The 24,670-nt window shown below is 47.1% G+C and overlaps 13 protein-coding genes across 13 annotated transcripts; 8 read left to right on the top strand and 5 right to left on the bottom strand.

The window, feature by feature from the left end:
- Nucleotides 1–486: 486 nt before the first annotated feature.
- On the top strand, nt 487–1,351 carry N7516_011076 (uncharacterized protein; the record flags this gene model as incomplete). Its single annotated transcript, XM_057223794.1, has 2 exons — nt 487–691; nt 777–1,351. The coding sequence occupies 2 exons, from the start codon at nt 487–489 to the stop codon at nt 1,349–1,351; spliced, it is 780 nt and encodes a 259-aa protein (XP_057068934.1).
- Nucleotides 1,352–1,820: 469 nt separating this feature from the next.
- On the bottom strand, nt 1,821–2,070 carry N7516_011075 (uncharacterized protein; the record flags this gene model as incomplete). The annotated part of the gene is given in 2 exon segments (XM_057223793.1): nt 1,821–2,035; nt 2,052–2,070. 2 exon segments carry the CDS (start codon nt 2,068–2,070, stop codon nt 1,821–1,823), a joined length of 234 nt encoding a protein of 77 aa, XP_057068933.1.
- Nucleotides 2,071–2,763: 693 nt separating this feature from the next.
- Nucleotides 2,764–4,163, bottom strand: N7516_011074 (proliferating cell nuclear antigen; the record flags this gene model as incomplete). Its single annotated transcript, XM_057223792.1, has 5 exons — nt 2,764–2,781; nt 2,847–3,133; nt 3,218–3,647; nt 3,712–3,752; nt 4,133–4,163. 5 exons carry the CDS (start codon nt 4,161–4,163, stop codon nt 2,764–2,766), a joined length of 807 nt encoding a protein of 268 aa, XP_057068932.1.
- Nucleotides 4,164–4,537: 374 nt separating this feature from the next.
- Nucleotides 4,538–6,608, bottom strand: N7516_011073 (vezatin family protein; the record flags this gene model as incomplete). The annotated part of the gene is made up of 5 exons (XM_057223791.1): nt 4,538–5,196; nt 5,257–5,708; nt 5,764–6,245; nt 6,302–6,504; nt 6,560–6,608. 5 exons carry the CDS (start codon nt 6,606–6,608, stop codon nt 4,538–4,540), a joined length of 1,845 nt encoding a protein of 614 aa, XP_057068931.1.
- Nucleotides 6,609–7,922: 1,314 nt separating this feature from the next.
- On the bottom strand, nt 7,923–8,484 carry N7516_011072 (uncharacterized protein; the record flags this gene model as incomplete). The annotated part of the gene is made up of 2 exons (XM_057223790.1): nt 7,923–8,064; nt 8,120–8,484. The coding sequence occupies 2 exons, from the start codon at nt 8,482–8,484 to the stop codon at nt 7,923–7,925; spliced, it is 507 nt and encodes a 168-aa protein (XP_057068930.1).
- Nucleotides 8,485–9,243: 759 nt separating this feature from the next.
- N7516_011071 (kinase-like protein) lies at nt 9,244–10,011 on the top strand (the record flags this gene model as incomplete). The annotated part of the gene is made up of 1 exon (XM_057223789.1): nt 9,244–10,011. One exon carries the CDS (start codon nt 9,244–9,246, stop codon nt 10,009–10,011), a length of 768 nt encoding a protein of 255 aa, XP_057068929.1.
- A 635-nt stretch (nt 10,012–10,646) lies between these two features.
- On the top strand, nt 10,647–11,831 carry N7516_011070 (cell envelope integrity TolA family protein; the record flags this gene model as incomplete). Its single annotated transcript, XM_057223788.1, has 2 exons — nt 10,647–11,117; nt 11,346–11,831. 2 exons carry the CDS (start codon nt 10,647–10,649, stop codon nt 11,829–11,831), a joined length of 957 nt encoding a protein of 318 aa, XP_057068928.1.
- Nucleotides 11,832–13,558: 1,727 nt separating this feature from the next.
- Nucleotides 13,559–14,125, top strand: N7516_011069 (3CxxC-type zinc finger protein; the record flags this gene model as incomplete). The annotated part of the gene is made up of 3 exons (XM_057223787.1): nt 13,559–13,986; nt 14,037–14,052; nt 14,099–14,125. The coding sequence occupies 3 exons, from the start codon at nt 13,559–13,561 to the stop codon at nt 14,123–14,125; spliced, it is 471 nt and encodes a 156-aa protein (XP_057068927.1).
- A 682-nt stretch (nt 14,126–14,807) lies between these two features.
- On the top strand, nt 14,808–18,131 carry N7516_011068 (ankyrin repeat domain-containing protein; the record flags this gene model as incomplete). Its single annotated transcript, XM_057223786.1, has 2 exons — nt 14,808–18,058; nt 18,110–18,131. The coding sequence occupies 2 exons, from the start codon at nt 14,808–14,810 to the stop codon at nt 18,129–18,131; spliced, it is 3,273 nt and encodes a 1,090-aa protein (XP_057068926.1).
- Nucleotides 18,132–19,428: 1,297 nt separating this feature from the next.
- Nucleotides 19,429–20,336, top strand: N7516_011067 (uncharacterized protein; the record flags this gene model as incomplete). The annotated part of the gene is made up of 3 exons (XM_057223785.1): nt 19,429–19,987; nt 20,030–20,114; nt 20,165–20,336. 3 exons carry the CDS (start codon nt 19,429–19,431, stop codon nt 20,334–20,336), a joined length of 816 nt encoding a protein of 271 aa, XP_057068925.1.
- A 225-nt stretch (nt 20,337–20,561) lies between these two features.
- On the top strand, nt 20,562–21,530 carry nscB (metallo-beta-lactamase type thioesterase nscB; the record flags this gene model as incomplete). Its single annotated transcript, XM_057223784.1, has 2 exons — nt 20,562–20,771; nt 20,835–21,530. The coding sequence occupies 2 exons, from the start codon at nt 20,562–20,564 to the stop codon at nt 21,528–21,530; spliced, it is 906 nt and encodes a 301-aa protein (XP_057068924.1).
- A 319-nt stretch (nt 21,531–21,849) lies between these two features.
- N7516_011065 (Zn(II)2Cys6 transcription factor domain-containing protein) lies at nt 21,850–22,845 on the bottom strand (the record flags this gene model as incomplete). The annotated part of the gene is made up of 1 exon (XM_057223783.1): nt 21,850–22,845. One exon carries the CDS (start codon nt 22,843–22,845, stop codon nt 21,850–21,852), a length of 996 nt encoding a protein of 331 aa, XP_057068923.1.
- A 508-nt stretch (nt 22,846–23,353) lies between these two features.
- N7516_011064 (uncharacterized protein) lies at nt 23,354–24,400 on the top strand (the record flags this gene model as incomplete). The annotated part of the gene is made up of 1 exon (XM_057223782.1): nt 23,354–24,400. The coding sequence occupies one exon, from the start codon at nt 23,354–23,356 to the stop codon at nt 24,398–24,400; it is 1,047 nt and encodes a 348-aa protein (XP_057068922.1).
- Nucleotides 24,401–24,670: the final 270 nt, after the last annotated feature.

Raw genomic sequence — 24,670 nt, 5'->3', positions numbered from 1 at the left:
TCAAATCAAAGATTCAGAGAAGTTTCATCTAGCAATTCCATCGGAATAATATTCAGGTCGAGAAACCCAGCGACTAGTCTTGATCGCTGTTGATCGGGGGTTTCGGTTGAGGAATAAACCCTGTTAGTAAAATACTTGCCAATGAGTATTGTTCAACGGCCAGTGTGGTCTAAGGGGGACCAGTCATATCCTCCATAACAGACCTGTGGAGAAGATGAGAAAGGGAAGATGCGAGTGACGGGGAAAGTTCGAGCGGGGCAACTCTCCCCCCAAGTGGAGGTACGTACGACCCTACGACCATCCATGGATGTTATTTTGATAACATGTGCAATGTGCCCTCTGAGAATTGATTTGATAGGACAATCTTTCTCTTCAACATTCCTAATTTGGCTTTCCATATCTCGTGGACTATATATATTTAAGGTAGCTCCCGGCTTCCACCTAATATAGTCAACCACCTCCACCGAAAATCCTCCAACAAAAAATATGGCCAGTATCAACCCCGAGCAATCCACCTGCCGCTTCTCCAAGCGAATCTCATTCCGATGGCTCACAACGCCCGCCGAGGAATCAACCGATACAATCGTGATGTCCGTGAAGGACTGGTACGTTGATCTGCGGATCGAAACGGCAACAAGCAAAATAGACTGGGCGATTGCCGGACAGAGGATTGTAGAGAGCCAGGAGCCTTGTAAGTTGACTACGTCTTTTACTAAAAGATGCATTATATTCAGTGAAACGATCACGAACAACCCTTTAACTAACCAACTCAATAGTGCGGGTGACCTTCTCCCACGAGCTTGACTCTCACAATGCGTTTGAGACTATTGATTGTGGAACATTTGTCCCCTTGCCAAACGGCGATGATCTCGAGATGGGGTCGATGCCTCGTCATGATCTCCCCGGTGCACCTGACAAGGAGTATGAGGAGGTATGGCGGGAATTGCCATTCAGAGAGGGCCCCGAGGGGCCTAAGAAAGGTGTTTCATGGGTGCTGGAGTCGGATGATGGAGATCTTGGCAGTGGGGAAGGAGAGGTGACGGTAGTGAAGACTTTTATCGGTCGCATCTGGGGAACTTATTTGGCGCTCAGCCAGACGCAGACTCTTACTCGACAGAAGACTGCATCTGGTGAGCTGGTTGTTAAGAAGTCGGGCGCTGGTGTTAGTGCTAGACGAGAAGAATGGGAATCGGGGTGGAAGGAGAAGTATTTGGTTGGGGAAGCTGCGGGTTCTCTGCCTTCGATGGTGGTTGGGTTTGATGGAGAAGGGGTGGGATCTTGGAGAATGCCTGGGGAGAAAGTCGAAGTTCAAGGAAAGACGTATATCGTTCGAGCTTTTGAGGAAATTTAGTGACATCAGGGCTTTTTCGTTATGCATTTGGATACATATATCCGAGCACAGTTCTCGTGATATCGGAAAATGATTATTAGATCTCCCATCTTCAAGATGTTTCATCATTTCGCCATTAGTCAATGAATGCAATAAAATGAACCTCGGTCTTGCACTGCATCTAGGTATGCAAGCTATAGTTATATGAGACGCCGAACAAAGCGGGGAGGTCTAAACCGAGAGTATAAGCTAGAATCAACCCTGCAATGTCGAAAATCAGCTTAGGCAATACAAAATCAAAAGCCTTCAAACCTCGCATTCAATTTGACACAAAAAAACAAGCAACACAACCGACTTTCATAGGACAACTAACCCAACTCCCAAACCAACTGCCCTATACCTTCCCAAACAGGCCAAGCGCACAGATGACTCATCCCACGTGATAGCAATATAAAACCCGCAAACCCGCCCGCTGACCAAATTTCCCTCTTCAAGCGCCATCCCCACCAATGCTGCGTTTCTTTGCTACACACGGCGAGCTTCCCAGCCCGTCCTCGCGACTCTGGGTACTGCCCAGAGCCTCGCGAGACCCCCTTGCAAATGAGAAATTCGGAGGAATCTTCCAACCCCAACCCGCGCCGTCGTTCGTTCGTTCACTCGTTCGCGCGTCGGCGTCGGTCCTGCCCGTGAGGGCCTGGTGTGATCCTAGATCACTTCTTACCCACACTTGCACTTGACATCAGAAACATCGGGCGACGGGAGCTTGCTCCTGGACCCCTTGGGAGAGTCGGTGCGGAGATTGTGTGTGATGACACTTTAGTGCAATACGCAGCATACCTTGCTCTGTTTCTCTTCGGAGGGGCGGATGGTATCATTCGATTCCGATCATTCTGGTGGGGATGGCGCTTCACCTCTTTTTTTCAAGGTCAGTTTATATTTCCTCCCCTGGTTCTTTTTTTTTTTTCGGGGGTGCCTGGGAAGATTTTTTTTTGGCGACCTTGCTGATTAGTGGGGTTGTGGACCTTCCTTGCGAGGTTCCTTAGGGTCCTTTTGCCTGCGGGCTCGTTAGGTTTCGGTCGCTGGGTTTGGTGTTGAGATTTTGTGGGGGCTTTATTCAGAGTGGTGGACATAGTAAAATACCTGAAGTCATGAAATATATTTCTTTTCTAGCCGAATGGCTGGTGGAATATTCTAAATATCCTTTACTCGTAATTGTGTTGGAAATCTTCGAATTCTAAGTGAAGGATGCGTGTTTATAAAAATTTGCGAGGTCGAAACCTCGACCGCTGAATGTGTAAATTATCGTGAACATCTTGTTAAAAACCCCTGTTGTCAGGGAAGTAGTGAAAGAACATTTCCTCCAAGTTCTCTCTATTATCATCGAGCTTCATTTTTAGCATTGCCCATATCCCCTCAAATCACCGATGATTCGTTTACTCTTCGTCGCCGATCTGTGTTCAAACCCATGTTAGCTTGGTTTCCAATGGTGTCGACCTTTGAACAACCAGGAACTTACCTTAGGAGCGAGGTAGAACCGCAGGTGGCCACTTCCCAGACCGTATTCAACAAGCAGCGGCACTTCCTGGGAAAGGTGCAGCACGACAGATGAGGACAGGTTGGAGGCCTTGCAGAAGTTGACGAGGTACTTAAGGGAGAAGGTCAGGGCGACGGGTTCGGAGAGGTTGATGACGACGTTCTGGTCGGGCTTGTCGACGTTGGTGTGCTGGCGGATGGTGACGGATCCGTTACCGATATCGCCCTGGCAGGAGAACTTGACGCCCTCCTTGCTGGCCTCAATCACAACTATGGAAGAAATTAGCATGACGGGACTTTTTTTTTGTCTGCCACCCGGGCTTGGGTATTGCTTCAAAGAGAAAAGTTGCTTACCAGACTCAGACAGCGCGTTGAGATCTCTGCAGATGCGCTGGAACTCAGAAGAAGGCATCTCCACGGTAGCGGCGTACTCAGTCTCAGGGATGGCCAGGTGCTCCTGGTCAATATCCATGAGCTTGATGTCATACTCGCTGAGTCGGTCTGTCTCTGCACTCTCGAACATGAGGTTGACGGCATCGGGTGAGTCCTCGGCCTTGAGGGTCAGGATGTCTTCATTCTGGGCGGCGCGGAGCACCTTGGTCAGGGAGAGCAGGTTGATGCCGAGAGCGATGTTACGGTCGCAACGGTATGGAGAGAAACCCTCGGCGCGGAGCAGCATGGAAACTAGGGCAACGTGCGAGTTGTCCATGGCCTGAAGGGCGATCCCGGAGTCATTGCAATCGAAGTTGCAGTCCTGGACAAGATCCTTGATGGCGTCGACGACCTACACACAACAGTGTTAGTAACTTGTCGATTACTGAATTGGTTGAGTGGTATAGATCACATACGCGCTTCAGAAGGCTGGCCTGTTCCAATCGTGCTTCCAACACTAGAGAGTGGGTTAATTGGTCGGTTCTTCGCACACAACAATCTTTTCGATTTGGGGGTTGGCCGACTTACTCTTGATGGTTTTGTGTGTGTTAAGGTATTTAAAATGGGTCGTAGGGAAATAAGAGGGAAGAGAGTGTGTTTTCGAAGTGAAGAAAGTGGTAGGGAGATGAGGACAGTGAATTGGGTATGTATTTGAAGAAAGATGAAAGAGGCAGCAGGTCTAATATAAGGATCGCGTTGGAAGAGGGTGGGGAAGACGCGGTCGCGTTTGGCGATATGTCCCTTTCGGGTTAAGTTTGATACCTCAGGCGGCAAGGCAACAAGGCCTCCTTCATATCCGTCCCCGTAAGGGTTTGCTGATATATGATCAACAATTACGAGTAGTATGAATATTGAAAAGATAATTCATTTGCAGCAGAGCCAACTGTAATGTACAATATGGATGGACAAAAAAAGACATTGAGGTTAATCCCAAACTCAACAGAGACGAATGTCGAAAGAACACCCACCATCCAAGACCACTTAAAGACAGACGAACAGATAATAATGGCACAAAAGAAAATAAGTAATACGCAAAGCAGCAAGAAGCAAGAAGCAATAGTCCTCGAATAAACACCGGTGTCGCCGAGCCCCGTCTATATGTACATGTTGTGGGTATCAATTTATGACTTCCCTGCTGCTAGCGCTGGTTGAAGTCAAAGCTGTGCCGGATGGCGCAGACGAAAAAAAAGAGGGATCCTGTGTGGAATGCATCAAGCATGAAACAGAAGTCCAAGCCTTGTCTTAGATGCTGGTAACTCGTTTTGCGGAGTTGTTTCCTGGTCGTTGTTTGATGACCATTTCTAGTTCCTTGAGCATGTTATTGCTGGCATCGACCTTTTCTCTGGCAGTCGCCTGTCTGGCACGGTCTTCTCGGACACGTGCAAGACGCTCGTCTCTGGTCAAAGACATTCTCTTGTTTCTCGAGGCCGGGAGTACAACAGCTTCGAAAATTTCCTCGTCATCATAGGTCTGGGTCAGATCCGGCCGGCCCTCGCCAGTTAAGGCTTTCAGCGCATCCGTTGGGCTGCCCTCGACTGCCGTAGACCCTCCCAGACTGGGGGTGGGGGACATGGGTAACAAGAAAGTACTCGGTGGTCGCGAGCGATCCCCGACGCTGAGGCGATCGTGTTGGTTTACCAATGCGGCTTTGCCAGCTTCCCACTCTTGGAGAAGAGCCCTAAGATCACTGCCAATCGAGTCATATTGTGTAAGGAGGTTGGCTTCGAACTCATCAGGGTCTGCACGTTCTAGATTGGCATGTGACTCCTCGCTGGCAATGTGCATTTTAGCATGCAAGGCACGGACCCCTTGTGACAAGGAGTTGAGCCGTCGAAATTGAGAACGCAGGTAGTCCTTGCTTGGTGAGGCGGAAGGTAACGGGGATGGAGGAATGGTATCATCTGCGCATATTAGCCAATGTCCTTGTGCCAAAAAAAAAAAAAACAGGAATCATCACTCACGGTCCTCTTCATTTAAAATTGCAGTCATTTTCAGCATGCTGTTGCCGGTCACCGTAGCGAGCTCACGCATTTCCTCGACAGCAGAACTCCACCGAGCAATATCAGAGCCACCGCCATCGGCGCTGAGAGCTAGCAAGCAGCACAGCACGCTTTTTCTCACACTATACAGTTTTCCAAATAGATCCCTCAGAGCACGCAGTGAGTACTGGTCTTCGTTGGCTCGCTGCGACAGCGACACCTCGACCGCTTCGAGTTCTTCCAATCCAATATCATAGATGTCGTAATATTTCGCAAGATTGCCGTCATCGGTAAGTGGGCGTAATGTATTCTGGGATTGAATATACCGCTCGAGCATGGAGTAGAAGCATTCGGAAACCGCTCTGCGTAATCTCAAGCATCGTCGCGTTTGTACTAGATCTTCCAACCGACTGATGGGGGGCAGAGGAGTGCTTCTGTGGTAGTTGGTTAGCACTTTTATAATCTCGAACCCAAACTTCATGTTCTTACATCCGATAACCTCTCGAGACAAGTTCGACCTCCTGAATGAAAACCACAGAGGCTGACGCAGCAGAGTCAAATCCCTGAGCGTTTCCAATGAAAGCGCCAGCTGCCTCAACAGCCTGGTGCCGGAGATATTTCAACCATTGTCGTTTTGCGAAAGCATAAAACAAGACACCAACAGCGGGCACGAGTATCAGAAGCACTCCAACTTTCTTGAGACTGAGTCCTGACCCAGTCCTCGAACGGCTCCAATGTAATAACCAAGCGATGGAAAAGGATGTGGCAGCTGTGACGATGGCGCCTTGAATTCCAAAAGTTGTAGATAGGGACGGGAGAGCGGAGGGTTGCTTTGCAGATAAGACATCTGCAGCGGATGTGTAGGAAGGAGCGCTGTGTTCGTTTAATAGTTGCGATGCGACAATAACGTAGCCAAATTGTTCCAAAAATCGTTCGTTATCGCTTCGTGCCAATCCGACATTCAGGGCGGACTAAATGAGAAGAAGTGTCAGCATGATCCCCTACTATCGTAAACGAGGGGTCGTACCGAGCAGGTGTCATATAGTTTCCCGATTAGTTCCCCCTGTAGTGTTCCTCGTAGATTGAGAGGCTTCGGTAGCTTGTTTCGGACGCGAGTCTGGAATTTGGAAGCCCCCCGAGGGGCAAAGTTGGAGGAACGGGTATGATCATCGTCGCTGTGATTCTCGTGATTCTCCTCCACGGGCCAACTCTCTTCGTTTCCACCCTCCCCTGACAAGGATGTCAGTTGGGTTTGAATTCATCAGACATCTTGGACATAACTCACCTTCCAAATATTCCGCCAAAGGCGAGTTCTCATACACGATTGATTCCATGTTACGGGATCATACCGCGATAACAGGAGAGCGGAGAAGGTGGGCGAGGGGTGAGGCAAAACAGGTGATGAAACAGGGCGCTTACAGATCCATATCGTAGAAGGGTAGGCGCCAGGCAGACAGAAAAAGAAAAGTACCGATCAGTAAAGAATGTGAATGTAAATGTGAATGTGAATGTAAATGTAAATGTAAATGTTTAGGGTTGGAAATGCCTGGGGCCACGTTGAGGCACGTCCGGGGAAAGGAGGTCTCCCAGTCACGAGAGTCTAATTTAGACAATGACCCACTTACCTGTTCCTGATGTACTTTGATGGTCTCTAACAAATGTACGGAGTACGGAGGTAAGGGTTGTCTATATATTTAATTTTAAAGGAGATTAGATGGTACATAAAACTACGATGTACAACATACATGTACATGTCTAGTTTCCAGCCAATCTGGTTAATGGGGATCTACATCTTGCTGAGTTGGCCAGCTGCAGTTTTCCAGGGTTATCCATGGATGCACATATTGCTGAGTCATCCAGTATAATCTGCCAGCCTGGTAGATCTGGCATCCACATACATCCATTTTGAGGATAGATCACCATCCATCATGCTTCTAGAATGACGATCATGCTTCTGTTTTGATTTTGATTTGGACTAAAAATGGATAAGATAGTCAAAGTCCTAGTTGCTTGAATAAGAGCGCAAACAATTAAGTCAGGGTAACGATGACTATATTGTATGACCCTACTGTGATATTCCGTGCATTATGCATGTCATATAAGTGTTTCACTCTTTCACCAGTATATTCCAGATACTAAGGACCAGATCGTCGATTCAAATCTAACCTCCGACCCAACCAGGATGATGCTGCGCAGGATATCAGCCGCCTTTTAATCTCCATAGTAAGAGGACTTGACTCCCAAGAGAGATAAGCAGGTGCAGATCTCCAGCAAGTAAGGGGATTGTAGATAATAACATGGCATCAATGAAGATACTCTTTGGGGAATATGCATACCATTATACAAAAGAATAGTCGGACGATTATACGGCCCTGTGGTGTCTTTTAGATGGTGCACAGCAATGCATCCGTCATTAGCTACGGATCTTAAAGAATAAGGGCGAATTAAGAATATCAACAATCCTTTGGGCTCGAATACAGTCTTTCCTGAATATAAGCGTATAATCAATGTAGTGGTTTATCTCATCTACAATAACAGGTACGCTTTATACGTGCAGATCAGGGCAAGACAGTAATGGTTATTCTGTAATTCCACGCAAAGATTCGCCAATCGAGATATAGTATGTCCATACTACACTGACGTAGATGCTAATAGAATTCTCCGTAAACCATATGTAATGACTTTCGCTCCTTATTCATGTGATAAATAAATAATAGGTTGGGCCAAATCTCACCCGGGGCACCCTGGTGGATATAGTTGTTTTCCGATAGGTCAGATATGATCGTGTAGCTGTTTTAGTAGATTAGCGTGGGAATGGGAATACTCTCGAAAGATCCTAACTTACACCCACCACCGGCAGCCCGAACCTCCCCCGGACATCTCATATTTATCACGGTGACGACTAAAGATGAGACGTGCGAAGAATAATGTAGTGATTCCTACTCCGACCGGGAAGTCCCAATATGTGATTGCAGATGTGGTTTGGACGTAGCCATGCCGAGTCCACTCAAGGATTCCCGTCGGGTTATCGAGTTCAGCCCTCATGTTGATTCGAGTTGACGACACACCATCAGGATGAATCAAGTAAATTGACCAGTGGTTATCGCTGGTGTTAGGACCAGCTGCACCAAGGGTGTGTACCACCACACGGACGTGTGTGACTGGCGTATTGTCTGCTTGCACAGCTTGTGGAGATATTCGAGGTGCCATTGAGGAAAGGAGGTTTAAGAACTATGCTATATGTTGTATGTTGAAGAAGCTAGTGAAGGACAGTTCTCGTTTAGGAGATGAAGCCCATGGGTTTCTTGCTCGAATTTAAATGGACCAGATCTTGGAGCCGTGTCTACTAGCCTAAATCTCATGAATCCTATAGGCTCTAACGATTCGAGCGGTAGTGTATGCGTGGCAGAACCTCGCTCTTATCCATTGGGTGGGAACGGTTTGTGGAGGACCATGCTAAGAAGCCACGAAGACTTGTAGTCTTGTACTTATTTAGCCGCTTTTTACACCGCTCTATGCAGTGTATTGTAAATTATTGATACTATAGCTCACTTTGTATGCCAGATGAAAGGCTTCATTTTCGACAACCGTAAGAGAATAAGGGTACTAGTTATGAATATTTGAATACTAAGGCATTTGTAATAGAAATTCAGGTATTTTAACTTTTCTGCCGTTCTAAAGTCAGGCATTCAGGCACCAAAATCACCTATAAATGGGGGTTTGAACCCTGGCCACTGTAGTCTTCATACCCGTCTTCTGCCCCTTAGCACCTTCACACCACTCCGCACCAAAATTGTATCACATCTTCCTCAGGACTTTCCCTTTGTCGATTCCGAGGTGTTTTTTTTTGTTCTCCTTGCCCGGTTCATCACCCTCGTTAGTCATCTTTTCTTTCCAAATTTTTCCCCTTATAACCGAGGGCTTGCCACGTCATCGGCGTTTTATTATCGCACCACATTGCGGAAAAGCATGGCGCTTCCTAAAGACATCCAACGAGCTTCGGTGCTCTCCCGCTGTGCAAATCCGTTACCTGCGAATATTGTCAGCCAATATGGAAAGCGTATTATCAAGGTGTCCGATCACGAAGTGGTTAAGTGGGGCCCGGATATTACGAAAGAAGAAGCCGATAATCAAAGACTAGCCTATGAACTTATGGATAGTCACCTAGTTCGTGTTCCACGTGTGTATGATTTCTTTTCTGATGAGCAGGGCCGGGGCTATATTGTGATGGAGTATATAGAGGGGAAAAGTATGGATCTATTAGAAGATTCAGCCGCCCTTCAAAAAGTTGTGGACGTGCTTGATTATTTTGCAACATTACGGCACACTAATCCTGGCCCTCTATGTGGAGGACCATGTCGTGGGCTTCTCTTTCCCGAAACCGAGGATTTGGTATTCGACAATCTTGACGAGATGGAGAAGTGGTTCAATAGCCGTCTGTTGCCAGACAACCCGAAGTTGTCTTTCCAGGGCTGTGACCTCGTGTTCTGTCATTTAGATCTCGCGCCTCGAAATATCTTGTTGCAGAAAGATGGATCTCTCTGCCTTATTGACTGGGCATCTGCCGGTTACTACCCAAGGTTGTTTGAGTTTTGCGTGCAGTGGATTGTTGAAGGAAGGGACGACAGCTTCAATTCCCTTCTCTTGGAATCGGTGAAGCCTTTATCAGCCCAAGAGATGGCACAGAAAACGTCCATCCTATGTGCTTGGCGAAATATCCAAAAGTATCCTTTGTAAGTGCAGAGAACTCCCACTTTTTATGGATTGACACTCATCCCACTCTAAGTCAAAACGGAAATTCAAAATCGGTTGGAAGGTCAACAGATTTTATCCGCCTGTCCCCCCCTCCAATGCCAAAATATCCACCCGGGCAGTATGAACAAGCTCAGGACGAATGCTTTGCACATAAAAGTTACCCACTTGCCGCTTCTTCAAGTTCGGCTCTAGAAGTTGGAAAGCAAAACAAAGTCCACAATACCCTCACTCGATATTTACGCCATCTACGTTCAATATTCGTTCCACGAAATAAGCTATCTGAAATTGACTAGCATCGGAGCTTTTTCAGACGGCTACCTACAGAAATACAGTATCGCAATAACTCTTTAAAGACACCCATCCAACGTAGTATATTTTATTTATCCCATGGTAGTGTTGTGAAGTGGGAGTGGACCTAAAATACAGCAATATAAACCAATGAGAGAGTTATGTATCGGTGGCACATTTCGTTGCCCGTACTCACGGATGGAGCCCTGGAACATCATCGTACCCCGCACCATACAACTTCCCTTTGCTCCCACAAGTCCAAAAGTCATTCTACACTTCGGCTTGACTGCCATTTTACCATATTCACTTTTACCTGCTTGTGTTGCAATATGAGTGATGCCGACCCCGAACGCGAGGATCAGCCCGAACGCGAGGACCGCCCTAAAGGTGCTACTGAGGAGAGCAAAGCAATCAACTTCAAATGGACTCCTGAGCTTGTGAAGATTGGAACCTCTCGCGGCGCGATACATCCATCTCTCGGTCCTATTGAAGAGCACAACGGCTTTCGTATTTTCAAGTACCGACCTGGCATGACCCTACCAGATCCTGCTGATACGCGTGAATGTTTAAGATGGGCGGGACTATCTGATAAGAAGATCATAGAGGTAGAACAGAAGTTCGACCAACTATACCCAGATTATCAAGGACCCAGCTGTGGATATGCCGAGAAGTACCACCGGACTGGCTACACTGAAATCATATTCCCTTTCCCTAAGGTTGAGAAAATGTTGGATATGTTCATTCAAGGAATGCATGATGACCACGGTGAGGTTGAAGAAACTCATAGTGAGTGTCTTCTAGTTCGTGCGATAGGTGGTTGTTGGGTGCCTAGATGCCTGAGGCCCAGGGCCCCACTTGGGACAGATCCTCTTTGTGCAGTAGATAGTCTCTCTCTCTCTCTCCTTCTCTCCTTCTCTCCTTCTCCTCTCCGTCCTACCGCAAGCAGAGAATCCTACAGTGTTATTTCTCCAATCTCAACCACGTAGATTCTCTGTTAGTGGTTCTTAGCTGATCAACTCAATATATAGGCTTTTATCGAGAAGGGCATCCAGCTTGGACTCCGCCTGGAATTTGCGATATTTTGTGGACTACACAAGGATGATCCCCGGGCTATTGAAAACCCCTATCTATTCGAGAAAGACTGGTTTTGGATGGGCCCAGCAAGCATCATGACTGATACCCTAATCTCATTTTGGAGGGGAGTCAAGAAATGCATGGTGTCGAAACTGCTATATGACGGAAAGGCATTCACGTGTGATGGGACATGGGTGGTCCGTGAAGGAGAAACTATAGATCGAGCAAAAGTGAGGGTGGACGACCGAGAGCGTGAGAGGCTAAGAGAACAAGCGGAAAAGGAATACAAAGCAGAAAGGGAGCGTGAGAAAGAAGGGTTGGAGAAATTGTGCGCCGAGGAGGACGCCATATGGGCAGAGCAAGACAGACAGGCGGAGATGCTGAAGCGACAAAGCATAGACAAAGCTGCTCAGCAGAAGGATGACGAAGCAATGCAGTAAATTGATGTTGATATTGGAACCGACAAGCTTAAGACATAAATACCATGAATGACACCACCATGCCCACGAATCTAGTGGCTCTATATGATTTGGTGGGTCGTGGGCCCGGAATGAAAGCCCACAAAGCCCATTCGGGCCCATAATGGGCCCCAAACGATACAAACATACCAATTTATCGTAGCTGCATAATTAATGCATTTTTCTCTGGTTTTTTTGGGTATTCAAACTACCATCTAAACGATATATGAAGCTATATAGAAACTTTAAGCTTATAAATTAACTCAAAGGGCTGATTGATTTGATTAAATACACTAAGAATTTTTGAAAAACTTTACTTTTTATAAGGGGTACTTGCTTTTATTAGGGAACTACATAGTAAGTAGAGGTACTATTAGTGCTATTACGGTTAACACCTAAGTACAGACCCAATATATATATCTCTTTATACTAATACTCAGTAATCCTCCTAGGTACGAATTTATGGTCAAGTTGGATCCTTTTAGGGTGATTTTATATGAAATTTTGTATAAAATCTGGCATTATAATGCTAAAATCAATATAATATCTACTAGATTCCTACTTCTTACCATGATAATGTGATAAAACTAAATATATAGGTTGGTACATACGTAAAATATAGCCATTAATCAGCTGCTTTATGCGTGCCAAGACTATATTTGTGTATAGAAATGGGCTTTTGATGGGCTTTGAAGGGCGCCCATTAATGGGCTGTGGGTTGGGCTGGGCTTTGAAGACTGGGCCCATAGCCCACTGCGGGTTGGGCTGTGGGCCTGGGGCTTGGGCCCATTTGTGGGCCATTGAGAGGTCTAGGCTTGGATGACTTTAGGCTTCGCGTAAACCAAGTAGATTTGGCGACCGTTAGCTTCCCTCTTCCATCTTTCAGTTTCTTCACTCCAGACGGAGGGTCTGACCCTACCCTAGGAGCTTTAGCTGGTTAAGTATGTAGGCCGTCTAGCGAAAACCCCTCATAAATTTAGCACGGTTAGGAGAAGTTGATAATGCTTGGAGAGAAGGCCACGGGTAAAACGCGATTTTGATTCGGATATTTAAAACTCCTTTTAAGGCCGCTACGTGATAACAATGCGTCGTGACGTGCTCGCATACACGAACCATCGTCAGAGCCAACTCAAGGCTTGCTTTTATTCTAGCAATATCCAGATTGCTTATTCGCACATGAAATTGCATACAGAGCTTACAGTACACCCTTGGGCCAACACTTAGATTAATAGTTCTTTTGGATTCTCGGTCACGATATAGATACTCCCTTTTTCATGTTACATAACGTCTCAAGCCACCATACTGAGCAAGCTATAAGGCAGTGTCTCCTGTATGTACAGCGTAAATGTGACACTGTTCATGTTGTGAAACTGAATACCCTATTAGCTTGGTGTTCGCAACACCATATATATCTGCAACATTCTACGAGTCTACTTGCTCATTCAGATGTTCTTTGAACCCCTTGTTTTGATCTTTATCCCAGCTACGTGTCTAACTAGAAAAGCATATTTACCAATCAAATCGTGCTACGGCAGCGATGTGTTGTCGTCAGGAGGTACATTTGCTGTTTCAGAGCGGGGTAGGCTTTCTCCCTAAGATATATTTATATGCCTATCTAAAGGCATGTTACGATCATATTCCTGATTCTCAGCACAACTCCTTGACATCATTTTAAATTAAAAACCCCACGACCGGCACCAAGAGTCAAAATGGCACGCAAAGGACGCAAAGCTACGAAACTGTGGTCGCTCTATCCTAAGACCCATGACGATGTAGCACAGGTCTTAGATGAGGAAGGGCTTCAAATGGATTTCTTGGATGCCGATGACGAGGCAACCAATATCGAGAACTGGGACACCAATGTGATGGGTCGATTTATATGTCCAAACAGGGGGTGTTACTCCAGCGGTTGGTCGAGCAAGAAAGTCCCGATTACCATTCGCATGTACCCTCAGCAGCGATATAATGCACGAGTGTATCACCAACGATGCAGAAATTGCAAAGCAGTCGGCCGACTTGTCCTCGATACTGAAAGCTATGTGGAAAGAGTGACTTATTGGCTTAAAAAGTGGAATGGAATTGAGGTACAGCCACCTGGCTTCGTTGGCCAGAGCAGAGGACCGCACGACAGTGAACTGTGTGAAGGGTGTAGAGTTGGCCATTGTTCCAACTCGAGTCAAGATTTAGCCCTGGTGATGGCAAGGTGAGCTGAGTACCAACTTTTCTCACACAATAACTAATCATTCTAGCTTATCTATCTGAGCGCTGTCCTATAACGCACATATTCTTGGCTCGCAGGCTATCCAGACCAAGTGAGCGAAGCTTAGCGATGAACACAGAAAGGTCGGAAGTGCAATAATTCTGATCGGTAACTTTGTGTTCCTCCTTCATTCTTAGTCTTGTGGTGCATGAGGTTCAGCAAGAAAGAGGGCTAATATGCTTAAACCAATTATTATCTTCTTTTCTCTCTAATTAACTTATTCTTTCGCTACCTTCGCCATTTGCTTTGTTATGATTACGTTCTTGCTGTGTATCATATAAAGAATTAAATTACGCTACCAGGAATTGATATTTCTAGCCTTTTTGTACTATAAGTGGGTTATACCACGTATCTCATGCAGTTCGATACAATCGTATGCCCAATCGCGGATGAAGATGAAGTTGCCCCGTTACCTGATGCGGGCGGGCGCACGCTTAGGTGATGCCCTTTGCCGCCCCCAACGCCTTGGGACGCCTTGGGACGCCTTGGGCTGATGCGGTCGCGAAATTCCTTATTACCCCTCATCCCTCACCTTCCCTGATCTTGTCGAATGGTTGAGTTTCCAGCCTACCGACACCTTCGAGTCTAAGTGACATATTTATATTTCTGCCTATTCACCGTGACCTTCTCGGCATCAATACCAGCCATTTTCCATCACAAACCCATACGGAGAACGGAATCGGTCCAGCGTGAGAAGGATGGCGTCTACAATATCACTTGGGTGCTCGAATTCGGGGTTCCAGATCGGTCTGAACCATGGCTCGGTAGTCAATAACTTCCACCCGTCCATTGAAGAACGCGAAAAGGACCAAAGAGCATGTCTTGAAAATCTGTTCGTCACCGAGCCGGAAGAGGATCTCAATATGTGGAAGCGGAGGAAAGGACCTCGTACCTCAGGGACCTTCAGCTGGTTCTTGGAATCAGTAGAGGTCATATCTTGGTTTCGGCAGGCAAAGGCCGCAACCGATATAGAACAAAACGTCATATGGCTACACGGCAGTCCGGGAATCGGAAAATCCACAATGGCCATGATGCTTGCTGAAGAACTACCCAAGAAGGATTATTTTTCTAGAACTGATAGTATTCTGTCATTCTTTTTCTGTGATTCTAGCTCTGATAATCACAGAACGGCAACTTCTGTGTTGCGAGGTATCCTGTACCAAATCATCAAGAAACATCCATCGTATATGGAACAAATGATGCCAACATATAAAGCCCAGGGAAAGCGTCTTTTCACATCATTTGACGCACTTTGGGCGGTATTGATGGATTTCGGCCGAGCGTTGAACGGTAGCGAGATATACTGCATTATCGACGCTCTCGATGAATGTGATACTGAATCACAGGATACACTACTTGAACAAATTCGTCAATCATTCACACAATCGAATGAGACCAGTCTGGTCGCATGCAAAATTCATTTTTTAATCGTCAGTCGTCCGTACCCCGAGATCCAGTCTTTGCTATCCACCTTTGGATATGTTGATCTCGGCTCGTGCAAGGAGATAGCCAATGACTTAAGAGCCATGATTCAAGATAAAGTACAGGACCTTGCAAGGCGGAAAAAATATCCTGAGTCTGTTACGCAGAAGGTGTCACGAATATTGGAAGAGAAGGCAGACGGAACATTTCTATGGGTTGGGATTGCCTGTCGCGACTTGCATGGGGTACCTTCAAGGAGGGCAGTTGAGACGCTACTGGCTAAGCCTCGTGGATTGTATCCTTTATATAAAAATCTGCTCAGTGCAGCGGTCGAGGCCAACAACTCACATGATGACCCACAACTAAAGATGTTGTTGATGATTGTCACATTTGCGTTGCGACCACTGAAGGTAGCGGAAGTAGCCGAAGCATGTCGATTATACTTGGACAAGGATATCACGACTCGCCTCCGGTTCACCGAAGAGGTCATTGAGTCGTGCCACTTCTTGATTGTCATCGATAAAGGCTACGTGCGGCTGCTACATAGGTCTGTCCAAGATTTTCTCATGACTGAGATGGATAATTTCACAGCTGTGAAATCCAATCTTGTTCTGTCATATCGCTGCATTGAGCTAATTTTCCAATATTGTCGGCCCGGTATGGACAAGTCAGTTATGGAGCCGACATACGGATTTCTGGCTTATTCTGTACTGTATTGGCCGAAGCATGCAAGCTTGGCCGAAACGGAATTTACTACCCTTGAAGAACATGGAAGTCTCTTCCAAAACAAGTTCGGGACATGGAAATGCTGGCTGGAAAACTACAACCATTTGAAAAGAGGGTCATGGGGTGCTTTAGGAACAGGAATATCTGTCAGTCATGTCGCAGCTCGATGGGGAATTATACCTCTCCTCTTGACCGCCCCTCACGGTGCATGGGAAGACAACGATGACCGCGGACAATCGCCACTGCTCATTGCGGCTGAAAACACTCAAACTGAAGCCATGCGTGTCTTAGTTCATTCTCAAGTGCGGTTGGATTCTTTAAACAACAAGCATCAAAACGTACTTCACATTGCATGCATGAATGGTGGCTTTACTGATTATGACATGGTAAAGTCTCTACTCAACAAAGGGGTCTCCCCATATATCTGTGATGAAGACAACATGACGCCTTTCCTCTACGCGATTGGGGACCGACGTACAGAACTTGCTCAAATCTTTCTCGACTATGGCTTCAACCTGGAATCTAGGGTTCAAAGGCGGTCGTGGCCCGGACGAATCACAGTGAGCAGCTCACCATATGGAATGGTTGAGGGCCAGGATGAGAACATGGAATCCGGGCTAACAGCACTCCATTTCGCGGCCCTCAATGCATGTACAGAGATCGCTGCCCTCTTGCTTCAGCGTGGGGCTGATCCTAACGCTTGTTCTGATTTTGGAGACACTCCTTTACATCTTGCGATTAGGCACCGGCTGAATGATGATGAATGGGAGGTTGGTCGGTATGCTGTTGAGTCATTGACTGGCTTTATTGAGGATCATGACGGTTTGGAAGCTTCTGATATCTATCGAGATATCAGCGATACTAGGATACGCATTATTGAGATACTCCTCGAAAGCAAGTCTATCAATGTCAACACGGCTAACAATAATGGGGACTATCCCCAACATTTGATCGACTTCCGTCCATCTCGAGCGTTGTCTATCTTGGAAAAGCTTATGGAAAATGGAGCCGATGCATCACAACCAAACGGAGATCGTCAGACGTGTCTCCACCTTGCTAGCAAAGCAGGAAACCTGGCCGTGGTTTGCGAACTCGTAGGAAAAGGTCATGATATTATGTTGGAGGACTTCTACGGTCGCAGCCCATTTTACTATGCAGTCTCCGGGGGCTGCCTGGATATCCTATCTTGGATGTCAAAAATATGCGATCGTGTGCTTCCAGAGGTCTGGAGCTCCCTTGACCACTTTGGCAGAACTCCGTTACATCATCATGTTGCATCTGATTTTTGCTCAGCTGAAGTCATCAATTTCCTAATTCAAATTGGCTGCGATGTTAGTCAGTCGGACAGGGCCGGAAACTCGCCCTTGGGCCTCTATGTGAGCTCATTTCACCTATCAATTCGGAGCGAAATATTCCTTTTGCTTGTTCAGAAAGGTGCCGATCCGCACTGGATGAATGGAAACGGACAAACGTTAGCACATCTTATCATGCATCACAAGGGAGCAGATACCACGATCCTCGAGTTTTTGTTTACCGTGGGTATAGACCCGGCTACCAGAGATCTTGATGGGAGGACATTAATGCATCACGGAGCTCTTCATGGTGCTTTTACTGAGGATCTGATGTATTTTCTCAATTGTCAAGGCGTCCTAGACCATTATCTCACGGCCACCGACTTCACCCACAAGACTCCTCTCGACTATGCGAAGGAGATGGTTCATCGAGAGAGACACGTAGATACCTATGGTGACCGAAAATGGGAAGAATCGTTGAAGAACCTGAATGCAACATTGTCATCGTGGTATGAATTCGTTTCGGCTATAATCTGTGCTAAAAAGCTAATATAAAACAGTACTAGTGATGGTGCGAAGTGATCAACGTTCTGTGTATTTAACATGATTTCTCGCTTGTCTCGCCGTCGTATGTGTTGAAGTAGATGGCTTTAGCTTATCTTTGCTTCCCTTAAATGCGGTGCTTATAGCAAATGGGCCCCCGTTCTCATTATCTTATACGTTTCCCGCGATGACGACGAGGTTCGTTAGGTTTTCGGTAATTCAATCTAGTAGAATAGTGCACCTGTAATGATGACAATTTGCGGCCGGGAAGTGAGCTGTGATCTCTTTCTAAGACAGCTTCTTCTCCCCCTTCAGCCTCACTCGTAGGCTATCTTCGGGTGTAGAATATCGTTGGCGCTTCCAAATTTTGCCCTTTTTAGTCATAGATAGCTACGAGGCCTTGCATAAAAATCAGTTGTACTTATTATTGAAGATATTACGCTAAAAACTTTGGAACTAGGCGAAAATCGGTTCTGTATATACGCGTAAGGTGGCGAGCGGGTGTCCACGGGTATGAACGTGAAATAAAATGTGGGGTCTAACCCCTGGCCCTCGATAGTGAGAATAGCTCACCTAACAATATCACGGCTCTAAGGTAGCCCAGGTGAGTGATTGGAGTTGTATGACAGTCACGCTTGAGCGTACACTTTCCCTGCCTGTAGGTTGGCAGCCCCCGGAGATTGGATCATAATGGGGGCCAATTCAGCCCAAGCGCCACAGGAGCACAGAGAAATAATCATCTTACGCGGCTAAGAATCGGCGTTTCTGGCCACTTTGTAAGGAGGTTGGAGAGTGCAGTTGCTAGGTTGGGAGGGGTATGAACGAACGATGGCATGGTGAGTGGGGTGTTTATTTTTGGACAGGTAGCAGTACAGTACATGACTATGTATACAGTTCTATACTTTCAGCCTTGTTACCGTGTAAATCTGGAACCAACTTTATATACGAACCTTTCTATATAAGGCTTAGCGTATCATGTGATTAGGGTTTGAAAGAACATCTCTGTGTTCCTAGATGAGCGCGTCTTCCTTCTCCAAAATAACTCACTCCCTTCTGCTTCCCTGACCCTACGTAGTAGTGTCATCACATGCCGAACTAAATGTGTTGGAGCCTGGCCACGTGATCTGAACGGCTGCCTGATCTGTCAGGCTAGTAATGCCTGCTTGTTTAACTAACTAACCTTCTTCCTCTCTCTCTCTCTCTCTCTCTCTCTCTCTCTCTCAGTCTTCTGTTAGTCTTTCGATACAGCCTCTCCACTCTGCTTTTTGTTATCGTCTCGCCAACATCTACCCTCACACTATTTTTACGCTTTGTCCCCATCTCCAAGCTGCCTGCCATGGATTCCTCAAGGGAATATCTCGACGAGCTTGAAGGAACGCAGGTCACGTTTGATGCTATTGCGGAGCCACCTTTCAACTTCCCTGCCCAGAAATGGATAATAATTGAGAAGCTCGGCGAAGACTCCAATTGCCTAACAAAGGAAGACATTGCCGCGGATCTCGGGCCTTCAGATACCTCCGGGAAATTCCTATGCCGACCTGTTACTAAGGAAGACGACAACAGGCGCGCATTTTTACGTATTTACCAGCAGGTTCCTATAGCCGGGACTGAAACCAAGAAGGCCGCTATACGGGCTAGACAGGCTGTCGACACCCCTCCTGACCACCCAGAACTAAGAGCTTTCCGGACATTTAGGAAGCTAGGCTGTGACGTTGTTCCTCGGCTACTAGGCTATCAACAGCGTCGGCAAGACCACGATAAGGGTGTTCCTGGAGGATATGTCACATATATTCTATGGGAAAAAGTCGCTGGCGAGTCTCTTAATTTGACCGAATTCTGGAGGCTCCCTTTGCCGATCGTAAGGCTATCCGCGATAAGTTTCGTGAAGTCTATACGTATAAGTATCTAGTAACCATGGCGAAACATTAGGCTAATAGAGAGCAGAAGGTTTCTACCGTACGGGTATATGCCATGTATGGCTAGTGAATCGAAGATTATTTATGATAAGTCTAGTGGCCAAATGTATGTCTATATAAGATCATATGGACTATGATAATAATATCTTTCACTAGGCATATCTGCGGATTCAAGCTCGCATCTGAATTTGACGAACCTCAACAGTGGGATGATATTAACTACTTCCTATACGGACTTATCCAACCCTCCGATAGCATATTCTACTGGGAAGGAACACCACCCGAAACGGCGGATTGGATCCAAGATGTCAACGGCTGGACGTGGTGAATATGGAAAAAACCACAGCGGATGTCACATTTCTTAGTTAGTAAGCCTTAGATAGTTACCCTTACGGTCAGCTGATCAGTCAGCTGACTGTCGGGTACGTGATGGGGATCTGTCACATTGTGGGTCCATGGGTGCCTGAGGCACCCAGGCACCCAACACAATTCCAACATCGCTTACTCAAGTCGCAAAGCCTACCTGAGCGTCTACAGTCGATCATCAAGGAACATGTCCACCCCAAAAGTGCGGACGCAGTCAGGGTGGCAGGAATACCTATCCTCTCGAAATGCTGGACTACCATATCTCCCAGCTGTCGCGGAACTCAGCACGGAGGTGGTACGAATACTTGGCGGAAACCCGGGCAACATGCAACTGCAAGGAACCAATACGTACCTTGTCGGTAGTGGCCAGGAACGGATTTTGATAGATACAGGACAGGTAGGCGATTTTGAACATCCCAATTTCGTACTTAGAGACTAAACAAGAGAGCCATTTCAATAGGGATGTCCAATCTGGCTCACCACTCTGGTCAACTATCTTGACAAACACCAGTTAAGCATATCCCAGGTGCTGCTGACACACTGGCATATCGATCATACCGGTGGTCTCCCGGCGCTACTGGCTCAGTATCCACATCTGGCCGCGGCGGTCCACAAGGCCCATCCGGACCCGGGCCAACATTCGATTCGCGATGGACAGACTTTTACTGCCCAGGGAACTACCCTGCGAGCCGTGTTCACGCCCGGACATAGTCAAGACCACATGTGCTTTGTCTTGGAGGATAGTGGCGCCATGTTCACAGGTGATAATGTGCTCGGACATGGAGGCAGTGTTGTTTTGGAAGATCTGGGACGATACATGAAGAGTTTGAAAGTCATGACCCAAAGTGTGCGCAATGAAGATATAGCAGTTGGATACCCCGGCCATGGTACTGTGATAGACGACCTACCAGCCAAACTCATAATCTGGAGCCGACATTGGGAAATGCGAGAGAAAAAGGTCTTATCAGCTTTTATCGGTGGCAACACAAAGAGAAGGGCGCCCTTGACGACGCGGGAGATCATCGTATGTCTCTACGGGCCCGATATGGAGGTGATGGCGGGGCCTTCCATAGCGCAGGTTCTATCGAAACTAGCTGATGAAGGGAAGGTTGGATTTGCTGTCGCGGGACAAGAGAAGAAGTGGTTTATGCTATAGAATAACTTTGTTCAATGCTTAATTGGGGTGGATTAGACAAATGTATATGATGGGAATTCGGACATGGTCCTGCTAATAGTATCAACCCTCCAAGTGCCTAAGCTGAGCGCTGAGCCATACTCCATGTCCCTTGTGTCGTCTTTCTCGAATTATGCCTTTCGATTAACTGAGTATTCAAAATTTCCAAGTCTCACATCGCCAAGTATAGAGACCGCATAAGCAGCCGACTGTATTTATTTTCCTGTAACCCATTATTCCAAAATGGCAATACTCCAAAAGTGAGTGCAAAAGAGCACACATCGAAGAACGGGATCTAGATCTATCCAAGCCAATTAGTAGCGGCATTCGTGATTTGCTGCAACCTCTCGCGTAAAAAAGTAGCCATTCCTGGCATAATGTCCGTCGGCAGCTCCGATTCATTTCTTGGACCTTCCCGAATTGAAGCCCCACCCCCTTCGTTGTAGCGCGCAGTAAGCTGTAAAATGAGCCTGGCCATCTCCGAAAGCTCTGCAAAGACTTGCATAGCCGTATTGTCATGCCCAGGGGATGTATTAAGCCCGACACCAGGAATCCCCCATGGCGTCGGTTGACTGGGTAACACAGTTGGAGGTTGGTCTTTCGCAAAGTTCGAAATTGCCATGGCATGTATATCGATGATGGACATGCAGATCGCCGAAACGAGCATTCCCACCTCCGCTCGCTGTGAGCAAGGACAGATCAAAATTGTAGAAAGGCGATGAAAGGCTGCTGTGATAGTTTGTGCAGTTGCGCTGAGAAGGCTTGTGTCGACGGGTAATGCTCGTCTCAATTGCTCCGCTGACACTTCTAGTTCGGAGAATATTTCTAGAACAACTAGCAGACAATCCGGATCGGAGACGTCGTGGCTCTTTGTGGTACTGGAGTCTGCCTGTGCCGCTTTATTATTAGACGGAGTGGAATTTGACATTGAGATATTGGATGTCACGTTGGCAGGTGTGGAGGAGCCATTGAAGCGGGAGTATAGTTTCGCGCTCTCGTCTACAAACTGGGTTGTTGTTATATCTCTCGCAGAGAGTCGGTTTGATTCTTCGCTATTCCTTCCCTCTGAGGTCTGTTCTTTTGACCGGTAGGGGCGGCCAGCCCGTCTTGCTGGGCTGTAAAAGCATGTGTATCCGAGCTTGTCGCAGCGGGAACAGAAGGGTTTCTCCCTTGTACAACGTACTTTCGAGGCAGAGCATTTGTCGCAAGAATCTTTGAGTTTTGGGGTTTGTAACGAAGAGGCGATATGCGGAGCGGTTTTGGACGATCTAGAAGTTTGAATGCGATTGCGATACATGGCGTCGGTCTCTGCTTGTCATGAAATGACAACTCGTAGACCGAGGTCCTGCTAAACTAGATAGTTCCCCTGTTAGCATTTTCTTTTGGGAATCCTCGACCAGCTTTCGTCTTCGCCTTCCCTTACCTATGTAGATCGCTTGATGTTGGTCCCGCTTACAGCCCACTTCCGCCCCTCCTTGCCAAGAGATACGAAATATGCAAGTGAAGCTGTGGAGTAATTGGTTGCATCAAGCTTTATCCGGGCAGTCTTCCAGGACACGACCTCGACTTCACAATTGTGGGACAATTGTGGGATGTTTTCAAAGGCTAGAGATAAGAAGAGAAACTGAAGTCGTGATATGTAACCTCGTATCCCCAGCTAAAAACTTTGGCCAACACGAGATTGAGCTAAAACAAACACTAGCCCAATCGGGTTAGATCCCACTTGACGGGCCGAGCTTCCAAAGTTGAGGCGCCATCGGGGAAGAAGTTCCACCCCTGAGTATCCAAGCCTTCTCGGGGACTCAATGTCTCTTGAAGACGACCACTGGCAGTCCATGCTGGCCCAATGTACAGCCCATGACGATCAACTTCATCCATATGTGGAGTCCGGTGATGGTCTGTTCACAGATGCATCGATAGACGACCTAGATCTCGATCTGAATGGCGATCTTGACCCTAGTCTATACCTTGATACCTTTGGAGCGGGTCATCCCAACCCTTTTGGCACTGTTTCAGACCTCTGCTCTGTTCCTATGCCTCTCCACTCCGATGGACTTCACAGTTATGATGAACAGACACGGGATTACTCCGCGCTTCCCGATCTTTCCACCCCACTATTCGCTGTGCCAGATTCAATCCTTACTCCAGTTCAAACACCACCCCAAGCTGCTGCAGCGTCTTGTCACTCACAACATCGCACCCCTTGCATAATAACTGCGACGCAATCCCTTCGCTCACTTCACGTCCCCCAAACGAGTTGCGTCTCCCACCGAAATGCCGACAACCATGATCGCAGTGGACTCGAGCCACCGCGCATGTCCGGCTCAGTTCTTAAAGCAAATAAAGATGCAGGCATGTCAGTCTGCCGCATGCTTCAGTGTGTCTGTGCTCTTCACACACAGAACCAGCTGATACTAGCAATTATCTGTTCCCGACTAATTGCGTGGTACCGCGCAATGATTCGGGCATGCTTTATGAACGAAACCAACAGGCCCTCCGAGCACAGTATTAATAGTGGGTCTAACGACGGAAGGCCCTCGCTGGAGAAGGTGGTTAATCAACTCGTCACGATCGGAGATCACTCGATCGATGACCAGGCACTGGGATTGGCTATTCAAGCGCAAGTCACGCTAGGCGAATTACAACATATGCAGCGACTGGTCGAGACTCTCTCGGCTCGCATGCGGGAAACCGCTAACTCATACCCGAAAGGAATGCAGGGCCTTGGAGCCGAAGCCAGGTTCCCATCAGCCGGGCTCCCAGACACCATGCATGAGCGGCTGGTGGCGCACCTGCTGAAGGAAGTCCATGCAGCCAAGGCTGATTTAATGACAGCTTCGGCGTCCCCATGATCTAGATCCTCGGTGAAATGATAAACAAGTACATATGTTGGAGTAGAGTCATATCCGACTTGAACGAACTGCATTCGTAAAACGGTACAGCAAGGGGAAGAAGACCTGAGTGTACGCACTCTCGCATTAAGAACTTGGTGTGACTGCCGATTTACCCTGGAAAGAACATTCTATCTAGATCCGATCTGTTCCCCTTATCCCTATTTCATCCGGTACCTAGGTACTCTGGCACCGTCACGTGTACGGCAGCCTATTTGGACCATTTTTGAC

Source organism: Penicillium verrucosum (assembly GCF_028828655.1).
Source record: "Penicillium verrucosum strain IBT 35672 chromosome Unknown utg000005l_segment0_segment0, whole genome shotgun sequence".
NCBI lineage: Eukaryota > Fungi > Ascomycota > Eurotiomycetes > Eurotiales > Aspergillaceae > Penicillium > Penicillium verrucosum.
The sequence above is the reverse complement of the archived record's forward strand: the minus strand, read 5'-3'. Positions and strand labels throughout refer to the sequence as shown.